Source organism: Vigna umbellata, chromosome 2 (assembly GCF_029865625.1).
Source record: "Vigna umbellata cultivar VRB3 chromosome 2, Vumbellata_1.0, whole genome shotgun sequence".
NCBI lineage: Eukaryota > Viridiplantae > Streptophyta > Magnoliopsida > Fabales > Fabaceae > Vigna > Vigna umbellata.
Genome location: NC_142166.1, coordinates 43,719,637 through 43,736,520, shown reverse-complemented (window position 1 = coordinate 43,736,520; position 16,884 = coordinate 43,719,637). Strand labels below are relative to the sequence as shown.

General features: G+C 33.9%; 3 protein-coding genes across 6 annotated transcripts; 1 reads left to right on the top strand and 2 right to left on the bottom strand.

The window, feature by feature from the left end:
- Positions 1-1,281: 1,281 nt before the first annotated feature.
- Positions 1,282-3,887, bottom strand: LOC124834248 (Pentatricopeptide repeat (PPR) superfamily protein). 3 transcript variants are annotated; one of them, XM_088106955.1, is made up of 2 exons: positions 2,063-3,887; positions 1,282-1,974 (listed from the first exon to the last, which is right to left on the bottom strand). In XM_088106955.1, exon 1 carries the CDS (start codon positions 3,807-3,809, stop codon positions 2,250-2,252), a length of 1,560 nt encoding a protein of 519 aa, XP_087963081.1. In that variant the 5' UTR covers positions 3,810-3,887; the 3' UTR covers positions 1,282-1,974; positions 2,063-2,249. The 3 variants fall into 3 exon arrangements, with proteins under 3 accessions (XP_087963081.1, XP_087963082.1, XP_087963083.1); XM_088106956.1 differs by having other exon boundaries at positions 1,282-1,742; XM_088106957.1 differs by having other exon boundaries at positions 1,282-1,490.
- Positions 3,888-4,179: 292 nt separating this feature from the next.
- Positions 4,180-6,576, top strand: LOC124834240 (14-3-3-like protein B). The gene is made up of 4 exons (XM_047308891.2): positions 4,180-4,824; positions 4,947-5,069; positions 6,120-6,236; positions 6,345-6,576. Exons 1-4 carry the CDS (start codon positions 4,339-4,341, stop codon positions 6,363-6,365), a joined length of 747 nt encoding a protein of 248 aa, XP_047164847.1. The 5' UTR covers positions 4,180-4,338; the 3' UTR covers positions 6,366-6,576.
- Positions 6,577-9,471: 2,895 nt separating this feature from the next.
- Positions 9,472-12,889, bottom strand: CUTA (Nitrogen regulatory PII-like, alpha/beta). Of its 2 annotated transcripts, none has more exons than XM_047308900.2 (6): positions 12,631-12,889; positions 12,421-12,524; positions 12,269-12,331; positions 11,319-11,350; positions 10,018-10,112; positions 9,472-9,776 (listed from the first exon to the last, which is right to left on the bottom strand). In XM_047308900.2, the coding sequence occupies exons 1-6, from the start codon at positions 12,795-12,797 to the stop codon at positions 9,695-9,697; spliced, it is 543 nt and encodes a 180-aa protein (XP_047164856.1). In that variant the 5' UTR covers positions 12,798-12,889; the 3' UTR covers positions 9,472-9,694. The 2 variants fall into 2 exon arrangements, with proteins under 2 accessions (XP_047164856.1, XP_047164855.1); XM_047308899.2 differs by having other exon boundaries at positions 12,610-12,884.
- Between the last annotated feature and the right edge of the window lie 3,995 nt (positions 12,890-16,884).

The following is a 16,884-nucleotide window of genomic DNA, read 5'->3' as shown; positions in this document are numbered from 1 at the left end:
AATGTTTTTATTTTCTTCTTCTTAAAACTGCTTCAACCAAACGGGGCCTTGTCTCTGTCACCAGTGAGATTGAGAGCACAAAGTTCTTTTCCTTCAAACATGAATCATGTTTCCAAAGGTACCTTTTGTGTTTTTTTATTTAGTTTTATTTTTCTTAAATAAATGATAAATCATTTAAAATATAATTTATATGTTTAAAATATTTTATTTTAAATTTTAGTTACTTAAAAATAAAAATGTATTATGTGCATTACACAAACTAAAATATTTTTTAAAGATAATTTTGTATCATAGTATAAAGTATTTATTTTAATTTTAAAACACAATTTACCCGTCGCAAATTCTGCAGCCAGTCTTATCTTAGAGATTTTGTTTTTCAAATAGTTAATAATCAACAAAATATATCAACTTTCACATAAAATCAAAACATAAATATATAGTTTTACAAAATGTTAAGAGGATGATAACATAGATTGGTTCACTCAGTTTTGCTTTGTCTTGTTTATAATTAGTTCAAGATACTAGAGGGCGAACTGAACTATCCTATTTAAACATTTGATTTATTAAGCTATAATTGGTCACCGCATATTAAATTAAATTGCGATATTACGTGTTTTATTAATCAAATATTAATTATGCTAAATATTATTAGTAGAGTTTGATTATCAAATATGAAATTCAATGCTAATTTAATCTAAGGAAATATCTAAGAAATAATACATGTAGTGGCGACATGTAACTCGAGGAGTGATCGAGTGATGGTAGAAAATAGTTGTAAACATGAGTGAGGTGATTTTATAGCACACTACTCTCAATAGGAATGCTCAAAATCTAATTGACAAAAAGATAACTGATATCCAAATATAAAAAATTGATTAAAATTATATTTCTTTGATTTTACTTTTTTCTAAACCATTTAAATCTTGGATTGAAAATCAAGAACCAAACTAAATCAAATTAACAAATTTATGTTATAACTTTTTACTATAAGATTGTATAATTTTTTCATAAAAATGGAAAAAAGTTGAAACTATTAGTAAGGATTATACAAAAGTAATTCCCACCTTGTCTTTCTATTGGCAATTTTCTTGTAAAAAATTGCTTAACAAATTTATAATGGCAAAATACTAATTCATATCGAACCGCAAAACACCTATTTGAATTTTGAATTTTACATTAAAGTTTAAAGTATACCAATATTTGTTTCACACTGCTTAATTAAAAAATTAATCAAATCGAGCGGTAAACAACCCTGGCATCTAATAAGGATGATAGACGAAATTAATAAAGAAACATAAAATATTAAATAATGAACAAATTAATTAAATCACAAGAGACCAACTGATCTATCTCTCTGACAGACAGTGGTTTGGGTCAGACCTAAACAAGCTAAAATTTTCATTTTAATCAATACTACACTTAAACAAGTATGAACACTCACGTGTTTGGGTCGGTGCCTACCTTATTTCCATACCAGTTATTTGATGAACCTGCAGAATCCAAAAGTCAGATCCTGATATTTCATTAACTCGAGGGATTGAAGCATCTAGACTAAATACAGAAGAAAATGTGATATAGCAGCAAGGAAGATCCATCCTAAGAAAAAATTAAGACCCCTTGACAACGATGTCTGGTCAAGTTCGCATCAAATTTGACTCATGGGGGCTCCACTTGATCATGACATGGTACTAACACAGATGAAGAATTAAGGGAGGCAGACATAGAGTTCATTGGGCTACTTCCTGATGCAAGAAGAACTCTAAACTTAATTAAAAGAAATGGAGAAATTAAAACAAAATGCAGGACAGAGCTCCTAAATGTAATTAAAATTTGATGCAACAAATTTCCTTCTCAAAATTTTTATAAGGAATGCCTCGCCACATTGTAAGTTCATCCATCGCATTGATAATTTTTCTGAATACAAGAACTCTATACGATCCTTTCCTGGTGAAAGATTTTGAGCACCAATTGCTTCTGAAAATTGTATAAAAAATTTAGGGTTCTGATGGTGAGGATTGGGAAGATCCAGCTTAAAAAGTAAAGAGACAAGCCCAAAACTTACATCTGATGCAACAGATTTCCTCTTGAAAATTTTATATCGGATGCCTTGCCACATTTGAACTTCATCGATGGCATTGCTATTTCTTGCTGAACAAAAAACCTCTACGTCATCCTTTCCCTCCAACGAAAGATTCTGAGCACCAGTTGCCTCTTAATATCATTACTTCATTTCACAGTTCCAATATATATCATGTATCTGTGACCAGTAATTCATCAAGCAGCTCAAAAACATACAACAACTTCCTGTCTCTGCAGATTAACCCAATTAAAACTTCCCATGTCTCAAGTTCTGGCTGAAAACCCATCTCCACCAAATCAAATAGTGCCCTGGCAGCATCATCCGCCATCCCCCCCTTACAAAGACAAACCAACAATTCATTTGAAGTGGCATAATGGGGCAGAAAACCCCTACTTAGCATTAACCCCAGTAACTCCTTTGCCCTTTTCAATTCACCTTTTCGAGTCAAGGAATTCAGAACAATCCTGTAGCTACCTTTGTTCAAATACACACCCTGCTGAGGGAGTTTCCAAAGCATATCTAGAGCCTCCTCAAATCTACCTTCTCTACACAACCCCCCAAGTATCACATTGAACGTAACAGTGTCAGCTTGAATCTTATTCTTCTTCATTTCTTCAAGCAACTGAATACCTTCACCAACTTGTCCATTCGTACACAAGTAACTGATCAAACTAGTGTATATAACTGCATCCGGTGTCAAACCAGCGTTCTTCATCTCAGCCAAAACCCCTTTTGCGTCTTCCAATTTCCCAATTTTACACAAACCATTCACCAATGCTGAGTAATTATATACATTCGGATAACACCCATTACTCTTCATAAACTCAATCACATTTCTAGCCTGGTCAGGTTTCCCTTCACGGCAAAACCCATTGATCAAAACATTGTAAGTAAGAGGATCAGGCACAATGTGATCCCTCGAAACCATTTCCTCAAACAATTGAAAGGCTTCTCTGAGTCTTCCATTTCGACAAAGTCCATCCATAAGGGTGGAGTAGGTAACTAAGTTAGGGTAAGAAAACTCAGAGTTTCTCATTTCCTTTACAACTTCAAAAGCAGATTCCAGGTCTCCATTCTTGCAGTGATACTTCACAAGGATATTGAATATGCAAACGTTTGGCTTGTGCGTTAGACCGCGTTTGGCATGCAAGAGCAATTTTCGCGCCAAATCGACGCGGTTCGATTCGAGCAAAAGGTTGAGGCAAGTGGCGAGGGCTTTGGGGGAGGGTTTGTCCCTGACGATTGGTTGAATGGAGAAAAAAGCTTGGAGCACTTTATCGTGAAGGGAGGATTTGGAGAAATGGTTCATGAGGTTGACGAATATACCCTCGTGGAATTTGCAGGTTTCGTAGGTCATTTGGTGAATGACTTGATCCACGGTGTGGAACTTGTTGCAGCGAGCGAGCTTTTCGAGAATGGTGGCGTAGGTGGCATTGTTGTGCTGAAACCCCTTCTGTTGTGAAACCATGTTGAATATCTTCAAGGCGTGCTGCGGGTCCTTCTCGCGTCTTATCAAATCGATGGCGCCGTCGTGAGAGATGAACTTCCGCTTCCTCGGAGGTTCCGCGGCGGTTTCCGGCGGAGGATCCGGTTTGGGTTTTGCGGGTTTGGTGAATTTGAGAGGAGATATCCATGGGAGCGATGAGGATTCAGAAGAGATGTGCTTGCTACGGTAAATTGCGGATAATTTGATGAAGTTTGAAGATTCTACCTCACAAGTTCGTCGCATTTGGAAGTTGCACAAGGAGCGATTATTTGAAACTGAGGAGAAACACCAATCAACAAAAACCTCACCAAAACGATACTGTCTAACTCATAAGGGGCAAAGCAGTCTTTTCACATCCCTTTGTTTATACTAAATTATAACCTAATTTTATTTGCGGTATTATGATTCTCGCTAATTTTACTAATTATCACTTGTGAAAATCGAATTAACGAATGTTGTTTAATTTTTTTGAAATTAAAGGGATATTTTGTTTTTATTACAATAGTCTCTTATAAATAAAAGATTTAATGAAGAAAGGGCCTGGAGAAAATATCTGAGGCCCAAAGGGAATGGGCTAACGGGCTTTATAAATAGAAAAAGTTGAATAAAAATCCAACTCAGAAGTGGTGGGAGAGACAGCTCAATCCTACACACGCACACCATGTCTGAACTCATTCTCATTGGGAGTATTATGAAATTTTAGTGTTATTTAATACCGTTGCATTTCAATAGAAGAACATAGCAGCAACAGTTACGTGTAAGAGAGAAGAGAATGGCGGAAGGGCTGAACAGAGAACAGTACGTGTACCTTGCCAAGCTCTCGGAGCAGGCGGAGCGGTACGAGGAGATGGTGGAGTTCATGCAGAAGGTGGTGGTGGGGTGGACTCCAGCGACGGAGCTTAGCGTGGAGGAGCGCAACCTACTCTCGGTCGCTTACAAGAACGTCATCGGCTCCCTGCGTGCGGCGTGGCGGATCGTTTCTTCGATCGAGCAGAAGGAAGAGGGTCGCAAGAACGAGGAGCACGTGGCGCTCGTCAAGCAATACAGATCCAAGGTGGAGACGGAGCTCTCGAACGTGTGCGCCAGCATCCTAAACCTCTTGGACTCCAACCTCGTCGCCTCTGCCTCCAACACCGAGTCCAAGGTCTTCTATTTGAAGATGAAGGGCGATTATCACCGCTATCTCGCTGAATTTAAGGTTGGGGATGAGCGAAAGGCTGCAGCTGAGGATACCATGTTGTCTTACAAGGCTGCCCAGGTAATCAAGTTTCCCCCTTTCACTCTCTCTCTCTCTCTCTCTCTCTCTCTCTCTCTCTCTCTCTCTCTCTCTCTGTTTTTATCGTTTACAGTACAATTGATGGCTGTTGTTGTTATTGTTAGGACGTTGCTTATGCGGATCTTCCACCCACCCACCCTATAAGATTGGGCCTTGCTCTCAATTTCTCGGTCTTCTACTATGAAATCCTCAACCAGTCTGATAAAGCGTGTGGCATGGCTAAACAGGTCAGGGTTAATCATGATTTCTTACATTGAAATTTTCAGGTCAACTTGATTTCAACGTTTCTGACTTTCTTCGTCTGTCAGTCAATTCATTTTACTTTACTGTGAGATTCCCCTTCCATTTAACATTTTTGGATAAATAAGAACTTTATTTATTTTTTATTCTTTTGCTGGTATGTTCGGGAAGGACTTTTACTATCTGGAATCCTGTTTGACTTGGTATATGCCTTGTGTTCAGTAGATGTATCTTGAAAGAAGATGGGTGATTTCGTGAATTTCACTTATTTGCCTTATTATGTGAATCTCTTTCCTTGAATTTATCGAGGATTTCAATTTGCACGTTATTCTGTACTTGCTGGAAAGCGAGAAAAAGGTTGCTAACATAGATCGTGGTTCTTACCTATATATATATGTACTCATAGTAGTTGAGGTGGGTGAGCAATAAATTGCATTTTGCCCATTTATAAACCTTTTCTGGTCATGAAGCTTGGTAGGTTTTTCATTTGAATTTAACTAATAAGAGAAAGGGGAAACTTTCAGTCAGAAGCAAGTCAATGAAATTTTTTTCATCTCGTTCATAATAGTTTTTTTTTCTCAGTGATAAAGTGTTATTTATTGGTCATCCGCAATGTATCATGATTACCCCCATTGCAAAATCATGTTCTGAAGCAAACTGATAATTTTTCTGTTCAGCTGCAGCAAAGCAGCAAAATTGGAGAGATTTAATAACTCATCGGAACAAAAATTGTATTTTTTATTGAATTGTAACATATAGTTAATTAGTTGTGTACCGAACTCGATGACCTGGAAGTGTTAACTTCAACCGAGAATGGGATTTTCCCTCTTTGGAAAAATACACCTCAATTTGTCTGTTAGCAATCCAGGCTTATCCGTATTGGCTTACATGGTTTACATGATTCCTTGTTTTCTGATATTCTGTCTCTCTTTTTTGCATTCATGCTTGGCTTCCACTGTTCTGAGTAGCTACAACAGGAGCACATCTTTATATTGATTCTGAAACCCACTAACCGTATCCGTTTTCATGTTTGAAAGGCTTTTGAGGAAGCAATTGCTGAGCTGGACACATTGGGAGAAGAATCCTACAAAGACAGCACGCTCATAATGCAGCTTTTAAGAGACAACCTTACCCTTTGGACTTCTGATGTCCAGGTAAACATCACTACGTAACCCACCCTTTACAGCATATTTTCTCTTTCTAATGATATTGTCCCTTTCATATCATAATCTGAGTTTATCTACACACTTAACTGCCTGCAGGACCAGCTAGATGAGCCCTGATAAGGTTGATGGGTGGTATTCTTCCTCTCATGGAGGTGGGCTTTGAATGTCATCATTTCTTTGTGCTAAATTAAGAATCGGCCTAGTTTATATAAAATGATTGGCAATCTGTGATATAATGCTGTATGAACAGAGACCATGCTTCTTTTTTATGTGTCATATGATATGAAAATTGGAAATGATACTGTATAATGGGATATCGAATTAATTATATCTGTTGCAATCTGCCCTTTACCTTCTGATTCGTGTTACTTGCACAGTCCCACAAAACATAGGGTCATAAGTCCTAAGTGGGACCTATTTAACAAAAACTGGGTCAGGTGCCATTCAGGCATGTGATCCCCTCTGAGAACCTGAAGTGTCATTGTAGCAACATTATTCTCTCTCTGAGAACATTTTTCATTACAGCCATGATGGCGAATGACGCTGACAGTGACAGATATATTGTTTGCAAACATAAAATATCAAATTCATTTACTTTCAAAGATGCCAACAAATACTCTTGATTTTTGTTGAGGATTCACCATCCACACCACTTTGTGCAATGTTTCCTTAAGCCGTCATTTTTGCTTACTGAAAACTGAATGTAAGTTGAAAGATATTTTCCTTCCACCGTATTTGCTTCCATCTATTTTCTAATGATATATTGCCTGCAAGTTTATCTCATAAGATGTAAAACTTAAAACGAGTATATATAATAACTGTAAAAAGACTTCCAACATCTTTTACAGTTTCAATATAAGAATTGAATATTTTGCATGCAAGGTATAATAAATGTCTTATTTAAAATGTTTATAAATAAAGACCTTGTCATGTAGAACTAATAGACAATTTAAGTAAAATTACATTATCGCATTAGTTTTTACTTCATATACTAGTTATTATATTAATAGACGGACTGAGTAAATAAAGAATGTATTACTTTCAAAAAAATCACTTTTGTAAAATTATTTTTCAGCACTCTTGAGATTTTTTTATTTATTTAAAACATATTCTTTTGTTGTAACTATAGGTGATACTACTAATAAATTATTAGTTGAAAGCCAAAAATATCATAATGTTAAATAATATATTTTCTCTTTATCTTATGAGATGATAACGGGAATAATCATCAATAAATTTATATACTTGTTGTTAGAAGGAGTAATATAAAAAATACTTATAACCAAATTGAGTAGTAGAATTATCTAAGAATTTAAAAAATTAGACGTACTTCATGTTGAATGTAAAACTTTAAAAATAAGTGTTCCATTAATTCATCTATTAAACTTGTACAAACTTCTCTTACATTTTACAAATTTTTTTATATTATTAAAATACTTTTTTATCTACATAAAAAAGATAGATTTTTATCAATCTTTTTTAATAAATTTTATATATTTACTTTCTTTTAAAAAATGATATTTTAAAAATGACCAGAGTCACATCATATATATACATATATATTTCTAAGTATCCTTGCTGTAGTCTTTAATTAAATAATTTCATCTTTTAATAAACAGAATATACATAGTTTAATTACCATTCTTTTTCCTACTAAAAATATTAATACATTATAACTGTAATATTTAAATTTAAAAAATATTAAGAATGTATCTCCTCTAATAATTAATTAATTATCTCCTCTAAATGAAATTATATTTAAATTTTTTAACATTTCATTTATCTTTCTTGAATAACCTTACCCTACAAATAAGACCAGTGCTGGCACTCTGCAAAACATGAAACTGAACAAAAATTCTGGCTCTCTTCTTCTTTCTTTATTCTTCTTGCTTTCTTGTTGGCATTAGGTTTCTTTCCCTAATCTTTTTGGCATTTCCCAATTCCACCATGGCTGCCTCTGGAATTTCTTCCTCATCGTCTCCGAGTCCCAATGCCCTCCCAAAGATGCCGACTTCATATCGACTCAATGGTCGTAACTATCGTCACTGGGCACAATTTGTTGAAATTACTCTCAAAGGTTTTAACTTGTTGAATCATATTAAAGGTAATCCTCCTCCAAAATCTGATATAAATTTCAATACATGGGATGTTCAAGATTCCCGCGTTATCACCTGGCTATTATCATCCATGGCTATAAACATTGGCTGCAACTGCATGTCCTTCTCTACTGCTCGAGAAATTTGGGAAGGGCTTGCTAAATCATTTGCTGATAGGTACGATCACGCTGAATGTTATGAGTTACAATGCAAGATCATCAATGCTACACAGGGAAACCTCACAGTGACAGATTACTATAACAGCTTGAAAGGGTTGTGGGCCGAGTGGGACAGGATAGAAGTTTTGAAGATGAAGAAAAATGCTAAAGCTATTACATTCGCTCAGTCCGTTGACCGAGATAGAATCTTTAAGTTCTTGAGTGGCTTGAATTGTGAGTACAACGATGTTAGGGATAAGATTTTGAGCAACAAAAAACTTCCTGGGTTAATGGAGGTGTTTTACGCAGTGAGGAATGAAGAAACTGAAAGAATGAATGAAGTTGATTATGATTAGGATTCAGGCTTCAAATAAATGATGGTTTTTACTTGTCTAACAAAGGGTCATTTTTCTTAGTGAATGTTGCAATTTTTGAGATATTAATGAACGTGAGATATTTTTCTTTCACCTCTATGATCATGCTGCTTTTGTGCTTCTTTTAATTTCTTAGTCATGGTGCAACTCTTTATTCTTGGCGGATGAATAAAAGTAGTATTCCCTTTATCTCCTTTTCTCATATTAAGCATACTATTCTCTGTTTTTTATTCCATTGTTTCTGCCATAAACTAACACCTTATATTATCATTTTATTTTATAATACATGAATTATGTAGTCTTTATAATACAAGAATAAATCAAAATTGATTAGGATTACAGTAATGTTTAAATAAATTCTAAGGTCACGATATAATTTAAAATAAATTATAAACAAACTAAACAAAGACGAATTCACATATAACTTTTGTATGAATTTAACAAGGTGTGTTTCACTGTTTTGTGGAAACCAAAGAATGATGGGGCTTGAAGAGTGGATGGAAAACCAATACATAATTTATGCAGAAAATTTAAAAGATTTTGAAACCCACAAACAGATAAATGGATGGTACAGGAAACACACGAATCAGACAAATAAGAAACAAAGTGCCAAATGCGAATAAAGTCACCCAGAAAAGGTCTATTCACATAACATCATATTCAACCCATTACAGTCATTTGCAATAAGACGGACCCCATATCATCCTTTACATAATATTCTCATTGCCAAGTTACATAGATGACATGCCGCCGGATTTATTTAACACACAAGAGCAGAAGAACTCTGGAAACCATAACACTGGATATAAACTTTATATTCACTCCCTTGTGCTCTCTTTAATCCACTCTAAATATTTAAGATTGCCCCCAGTGATGGGCAAGGAAATCACCTCTGGCACACTGAAAAAGGACGAGGTAAGAAGCATGTGAATACACACTATTGTTTTCCACAATTACACCCCTCAGTTCATTTACATGGATTTAGTGCCCATGTTCCTAATTTAACAGATACATAGTATAAGAATTCCTTTCACCAAGCTTTCTTTTAGGATCAAATACTGAAATGCAACTTAAAGTTCACAGTTTATGAAGCAAAATTGAATTTTATGGGCAACTTATTTACTAGATGTATTGCCCTTACTCGTATTCATGATTTGCTTTGACATGCTCTGTCAGTGCCTCCAGAAGGGATTGCCTAGTCTTGATTATAAGAAGCTCCTCGGAATCAGTTTGGATCTGTCAATTTACAACATAAAGCTAGCAAAATCAGGCTATAACAGTAGTTTCAAATAAAACAATGCATTGTATAAGAACTTACAATGTAATGATGAAAATGTTTTTAAACACTGGCAATTTGGATCTGTCAATTTGCAAACAATTAAAAGTGTTCAACTGTCACGGTGTTGGATGTGTTTTTGACACTTATTTTATACATGGTGGACACTCTTCATTAAATCTAAGTTTGTTTGGGTGGAAAAAAAGTGACGAGGGAGGGAGATGTTTAGAATTGAATTTTGTTTCTAGAAGTTATCTTTTCTTCTCCTTTTCTTTCTACTTTCTTGTCAACCAGAGAGAAGAAAGAAAATCATTATGTGTTTCCTTTCCTCTCTATTCACTTCCCCACCCAACAGAACAAACCATGAATATCTAATAAAAAAAATTGCCAACTCGGTCACACTTGAACTGACACCTCCATGCAACTCAAAAACTTGAGTCAACACCTTAATATGAATGGAGACATATTACCATTAATATTAACTTTTTACTTCTACAAAAGTAATCCTGAAATACAATATAAAATATTGAAAGTAATTCCTCTATTGTTTTCTGAGGCTTGCTATCATAGAAAAACATTTAAAACTTAGCAAGTCGGTTTGGAAGGTGTATACGTTTCTTAAAGATATAATAATTTCACTTTTTGGGGGATTCTTTTGTTAAAAAGAATAAGTATTGTGAGACTCATTGTAAAAGAATGTCTCTTAACATTTTGAGACTCATTATCACAGGGCAAAGATGAATATACAAATATTATCGTTTTATATCTTTTTTTTACAACTCTGATATTTCATTTCATTCGGGTTTCTCTCCCTCTCAACCTCCCTTTTCTGCCTGTGTATGCAGCAACAGTGTCCTATATTTTACACATTAGCCATATGCAGCAACTCTGATATTTTAATGCGTCAAAGTGGATGCTTTAGAGATTGCAAGACAAATCTACAATAATCAATTTACAACAATACCTTCAAATATATTTTTTTAAACAAGTTCAGGAGAGTTTTAATGATTGCTGGAAAATAGAAACTTCTAATGATAAGATGAAAACATTTTAAACAAGTTTCTTTTACTATTAGTAATTTAGTATTCAAACACCGATTAAAAAAATCATTACTCATCAAACTGCATTCATTGCATTCATTGTAAATAGAGATATTGAAGCTATACCTTTCCCTCCCACTGGTACACTGATTCAATACCTGCAGAAGGCATAATTCATTCAGCTTTTAAAAGTCGCACGAGGCATGCAACTTACATAAAGCTCATCTGGATAAATTCTCAAGAAACACTTAAAAGAAACAAAAAAAAAAAAGTATCAAGAAGTTAAAACCAATCAAACTTCTGTTATTAATAAAAGCCAATTGATGTATCCCAACTAATGAAGAAATTAAATGAGGAGGCTTCTAAAAAAGTTGAGATGTATTATTCAAATTTAACTTATGAGATAAGTTTGATTCGTTTTACCTCCTTAACTAAAGTTATTTTCTTCTTCTATAGCCATTGAGAAGTTTATCCAATTTGACTCGTAATCAACTTGGTTAGAAAACGAATTGACTCAACAGTCAAGACCATGTCAAGACTGGCCTTTTCCACCCTACCAGAACAATGCCACTGGTGGACATGGTCACACACACCATAAGCGAAACAAGTGGTAAAATTCAAAATATTTTCAATTAGAGGAATTCATTTGAATTAATAGAATCACGTTCAATTTAAGTGATTAAGTGAACATAAAGCCTAAAAAAGGAGGGACGTCTACATTGCTAGATGCAAACAATAACCCGTAATACAAGCAAATTTTTTTATTCCAGTTCTTGCATTTTCATTGAAAAATAATCTAACTCAAGACATTCTTAGTAGTCTAACTGTGATGCAATGGCAAGCAAATCTGTGGTTCGTCCTCATTGTCCAGAATCATTTATTTATCAGAACAAATTCCAATCCAGGGACAAAATCACAAAAGGGAAAAGCATAATTATAAGAAGTACTTTGTTACAACAATCAATATCTAGAAGTACCAAACCCCTCCCAAATATTACTAATTTTAAACCCCAGATACGAAAAAGGTACAGTGTGCCGTAAGTGATCATAACAGATCTCAAGTGGGAAATTCTCACCCGGTACCCTGTTCACACAAGCTGCAAGCTTCTCCGTGACAATACTTTCAGCCAATTTCTTACCTGCACGACCACCAACACACGTAAAAATCAAAGATAGAGAAATTTAAAAAAAGAAAAAAAACGAACATGTTCGTAGCCAAGCCCAGTACCTGCGTCTTTGTTGGGAACAGTGACATAGACAACAATGCTGGGGACAGTAGTGGTATTTGCTTCCATTCTAATGGCGGAGTGGTTGCGGACACCCAATTTTGATCTGAAACAAAGGCAATGAATTGAACTCAATGGGGAGAGAAACGAAGATAAAGTGGATTACGTTACGAAGACGGAACAGCGAATACCGCAAGAGAGACAGAACGCACCCCGTTTTGAGGGCAGAGGAATAGAAGGGGGTGTAGAGATTAGAGAGTCCCAAACTAAGCATGCAAAAGGCTCCGACGATGGGCAAACGACGTCGTAGCGTGAAGGAGGAGAAAAGGGACGATTGTGTTGGTGCACAAGTAGAAGAGGAGCAGAGTGTGGAAGCCATTTTGGGAAGTGGGGATTGAATTACTCTTATATGCTGCTGCGCATCTCTATCAACGTCACTCCTGCTCCCTTGCTTGATGCGCTCTTGCTTACCTTCACAAGCTGAGTATCATGCTCTTCTTCTGACACCTGTCTCTCTATTCTTTGATAGTTTTTTGTCAAAAACCTTTACACAAAAAGCCCAAAGTTTACAGACAGATGTCACCTAAGCCCAAAGAAACAAAAATCTCTAGGCCCAAACACTCGGCCTCTCTCGTACATACCAGACCCGTACCTTCCAAAAATCCGTTTCACCAAAGCTTCGTGATATTAAAATTGATCTATTAATAATTTATTTTAATCAAATAAAACTAATACCAACAAAAAAAAGTTTATCTCAACTCTCCATGGTAAATATTCATATAAAGTATCACAGAATGTATTTAGATGTTTCGAATGGAAGTATAAATTCAATAATTCATTAAAATATCCATGGTAAATATTTATATATTTTTTTCTTAAAAGATTCATTAATAGTTTCAATATTTCATCTTGATACGAAGTCTTTGAGATCAATTCCATTTTTAAATATCCATCTTTATTTAAAATATTTTTAAAATGTGATTTATAAGAAGAGCATAGTTAGATTACTAATTATATAATATGTATATCGAGTTCTCAATAAATTATTTGATTTCACATTAAACGGTCATAGATCGGTCAAAATATGGACAAAGTTAGTACTAAAGGAAATAATTACTGTTTGGGTCATAATTACACCAATATTAAACAAAAATTCATTCCAAAATCTATAAATACAAATTTGTTAAAACTAAAGAAGATCACTATTATTTTTGTTGTAACTAAGTCAACGCTAATCAAAAGTTTATTCCAAAGTCTATAAATATAAGTTTAATACTTAAATAAATTATTATTTTTACTATACATTGCTAAAATATTTGAATAAACACCGACTTGTTTTCTGTATATAACATTCTAATCATACCAAACCACATAAAAGATATTAGAAATAAACTTTTATACTAAACTTAAAAATTGGAAACTCGGTAAAGATATACTTAACCTCAAACCCATGAATTGAAACACTAAGTAAGAATTATTGAATGTGAGGGTTAAGAAGAATAAAAACCTACGTGGCAGAGGATCCTGAGTCTTGGTAATTGCAATTGCATAAGAGAGTTGCTTTCACTTTTTTTATAATTTATTGTCTTCATTGAATATGCTAATGCTATGTGTTGTTCTATAAGTATGCGCCGTCTACAGTCCACGGAGTTAGGTTGACTGAATATTGGATTTGACTAATAAACACAAAATAATAGAGATTAGTTGTTTATTGGTATATGTAATTAAGAAAAAGAGGAGGGGACCAGAAAAATAAGATAGGCAGAGAGTGAACCAAACCACCCTCTCTCGTTTCCATTTTCGTGTGGATTTCGATAAAGACAATGCTTAAGCCAAGACAAAACCACTTTGCCACCTCTCTACTGCTCTTTCTCCAAACCTCTTCCTTCTAATTATGTTCACAATTTCGATTTTAAGGATTCATGTTTAATGTTTCTTTTCAAGGAAAGTAACCGTTATTAAGGTAAGAGTAATGTGAAAACACATGGATTTTCGTTGTGGATTCTAACTACTTTTAGTCATGGGAAAGAAAGTAATTAAACAAATAAAACAGTTTTATTTTTAATTAAGAATGTTGGCGATTAACATTACTTAATTACGAAGCAGAAGTAAAAAGACAGGACTGTTTGGAAAGAATCAAGATGCATGAGAGTCGTGGACCCAATCTCCTTCCACGTGGGATCCTATTTTTCTGAGTATTAAAAACAAAACCTATGTGCTATTTTTAATAATTTCTTAATTAGTAGATACTAATTTATAGTGCCATTTTTTACCTTTTCTTTTTCTTGTTGCAAGATTTGGGTTTCTCGTGGAGACACAGAAAATACGGCATATGTTGTGGAAGCTTGTAGCCGAGGACGAGGCACATTAGACAGTGAGTGCCATTACGCGGCGTTGGATTGATTTGGTTTGGTTGCATTATTTCATTTCTATCATATGAAAATCAACAAGACATACAATCAATTTTCACAAAATAAGTTTTTTTTTTTTCTTTTTTTTTTACTTGAAGTTATAAATTGTTAAAGAAATTTAAAATAAAAAATAATAATAATAAAATTAAACAGCATATGAAAATGAAAACCGATAAAATCATTGTTTTAACAATTTAGATTAAGAATGGTGTCAATTTCTTATGTATAAATTAAATTTGTTTATCATTAGTGTTGTATCATTTTGATAATCTTTTTTTTAAAAAAAAATCTATAAAAATTAAAATTTAATTTAATTTTATAAAGATAATCTACGAAAAAAAATTGTATTTCTTATAATTTGATTTTAATGTTAATTGACATGAAATTTTCCACACTCTTAAACGATCTAATTAGTTTTATTTGTTTAATCTTAGTGTACTCATTTATGTTTCTAAACATGGTTTTGGTGTTTAACTAGTTTAATGAAGTGATGAATCTCAACGACTTGTTAGAATAGCTGGAAATCATTTGTTTAAAAAAGACAATTCGATTTGTCTCACTCAGTTGACATGTTTTTTTCCACTTTCTGGAGTTAGTTTATGTTCATAAATGGGGAATTAAATTCTGTGTGATCCAGCTACCAAATATTATAAACAAAAGAAGAGCAAAATCAGAGTGATCATAGCGGCTATTTACGTGAGCTTAGAAATATAAATGCATGAAGCTACCAATTGTACCATTTATTTTTCAGAATTAATATATAAAACTTAATTTCAAGTTAATGTTATTATTTCTACTTTCATCACCATATTGTCATAATGACATCTTCACTAATGTTGGGATGAAGAAAAAAAACTATAACAATGATAATTATAAATAGTGACCATTGACTAGAAATGTCGAATAGTTATTTAAAAACAGATAGAATAACTCATATTAAGTTTATTAAACCTCGAGTTTCTTATTATGTTGATTAATAATGACGTTTAAAATTCATATAATTCCATTAAAAGAAATACCATTTTTTTATTACCCATTGATATTGTATTTTTTCATAGCACAACCCTTCCTTTGGTTACTTAATCCCACCACAACTACCCAACACTTTATCAATTACACATTAATTTGCATAATAATGCACATATAAACGATGATCCAACTCACAATGCATCACATAAGAATACAAGTTCGAAAAGAAATAAATAATTAGCTAATAAATTCTACCCCTTTTATAAAGCCAAACATGTCGATCCTAGAAATTGTATTAGAAAACACTTTACTTCCTAGTGCCATGGAATTTGGCATTTTGCTTATTTCGTTACTATATGATCATCTCAACACAGCTTTATCCATTTTTAATGATAAACACACCTTAGAAACTGTAAAATGACTACTTAATCCAGCTGTTTAATTTTTAAAATAGTGGGTAGTGTTAGAAAGGTTATTTGTTTTAAAATTAGGATTAATTGGATCCAATGTGACAAATTGTGATGCAGAGTTTTGTTGTGAAATGTGACAGCTTATTAATAGCCACGTGATGTTTGAACGTGAGGATGTAATAAGCAGCAAAGGCAAAAGCGTAAAACGGTATCCTTTGGCAGAAGGAATAGTTTTGCACACGATGTGCAACTAGGCAAGCACCGAAGATGTATATAAAATTACGTACCCATCAGAATGAAGGAATTGGTTAGCACGATAATGGATCAGTTCTTTGTTAATGTGTGTCAGAATCGAACACAGTGTGTGTTTGTGTGTGATCATATGCACAAACATTTGACTATACCTCGGGCATGTAGAAAAAAATAACGCAAACCAAGACAAAACAAACATGAAACTACCGCAATGAGTTAAAAAAAACCAAACACTGGGTTTGAATGACACCCTGTTAAGCTCGGATCTCAAACAGTGAACAACACTGTCTTTTGAAATTCAACCATGGGAAAAGTCTTTGTGTTCTGTCGTGTAATTTGCTTAAAAAATCTAAATAAAAGGTGAGGAATATAGGCTTTGAAATGTGCACAAACACTGGCGTGAAGCAGAGATGGAATAAGATTA

Bases quoted from the DNA above. Each gene is read 5' to 3' on its own strand.
- LOC124834248 (XM_088106955.1), bottom strand. From the start codon at position 3,809: ATGCGACGAACTTGTGAGGTAGAATCTTCAAACTTCATCAAATTATCC.
- CUTA (XM_047308899.2), bottom strand. From the start codon at position 12,797: ATGGCTTCCACACTCTGCTCCTCTTCTACTTGTGCACCAACACAATCG. The intron at 11,351-12,268 runs GTGAGAATTTCC...TGCCTTCTGCAG, and splicing joins TTGTGTGAACAGGGTACCGG to GTATTGAATCAGTGTACCAG. The intron at 10,113-11,318 runs GTATAGCTTCAA...GTAAATTGACAG, and splicing joins TGTACCAGTGGGAGGGAAAG to ATCCAAACTGATTCCGAGGA.
- LOC124834240 (XM_047308891.2), top strand. From the start codon at position 4,339: ATGGCGGAAGGGCTGAACAGAGAACAGTACGTGTACCTTGCCAAGCTC. The intron at 4,825-4,946 runs GTAATCAAGTTT...TGTTATTGTTAG, and splicing joins TGTCTTACAAGGCTGCCCAG to GACGTTGCTTATGCGGATCT. The intron at 6,237-6,344 runs GTAAACATCACT...AACTGCCTGCAG, and splicing joins TTTGGACTTCTGATGTCCAG to GACCAGCTAGATGAGCCCTG.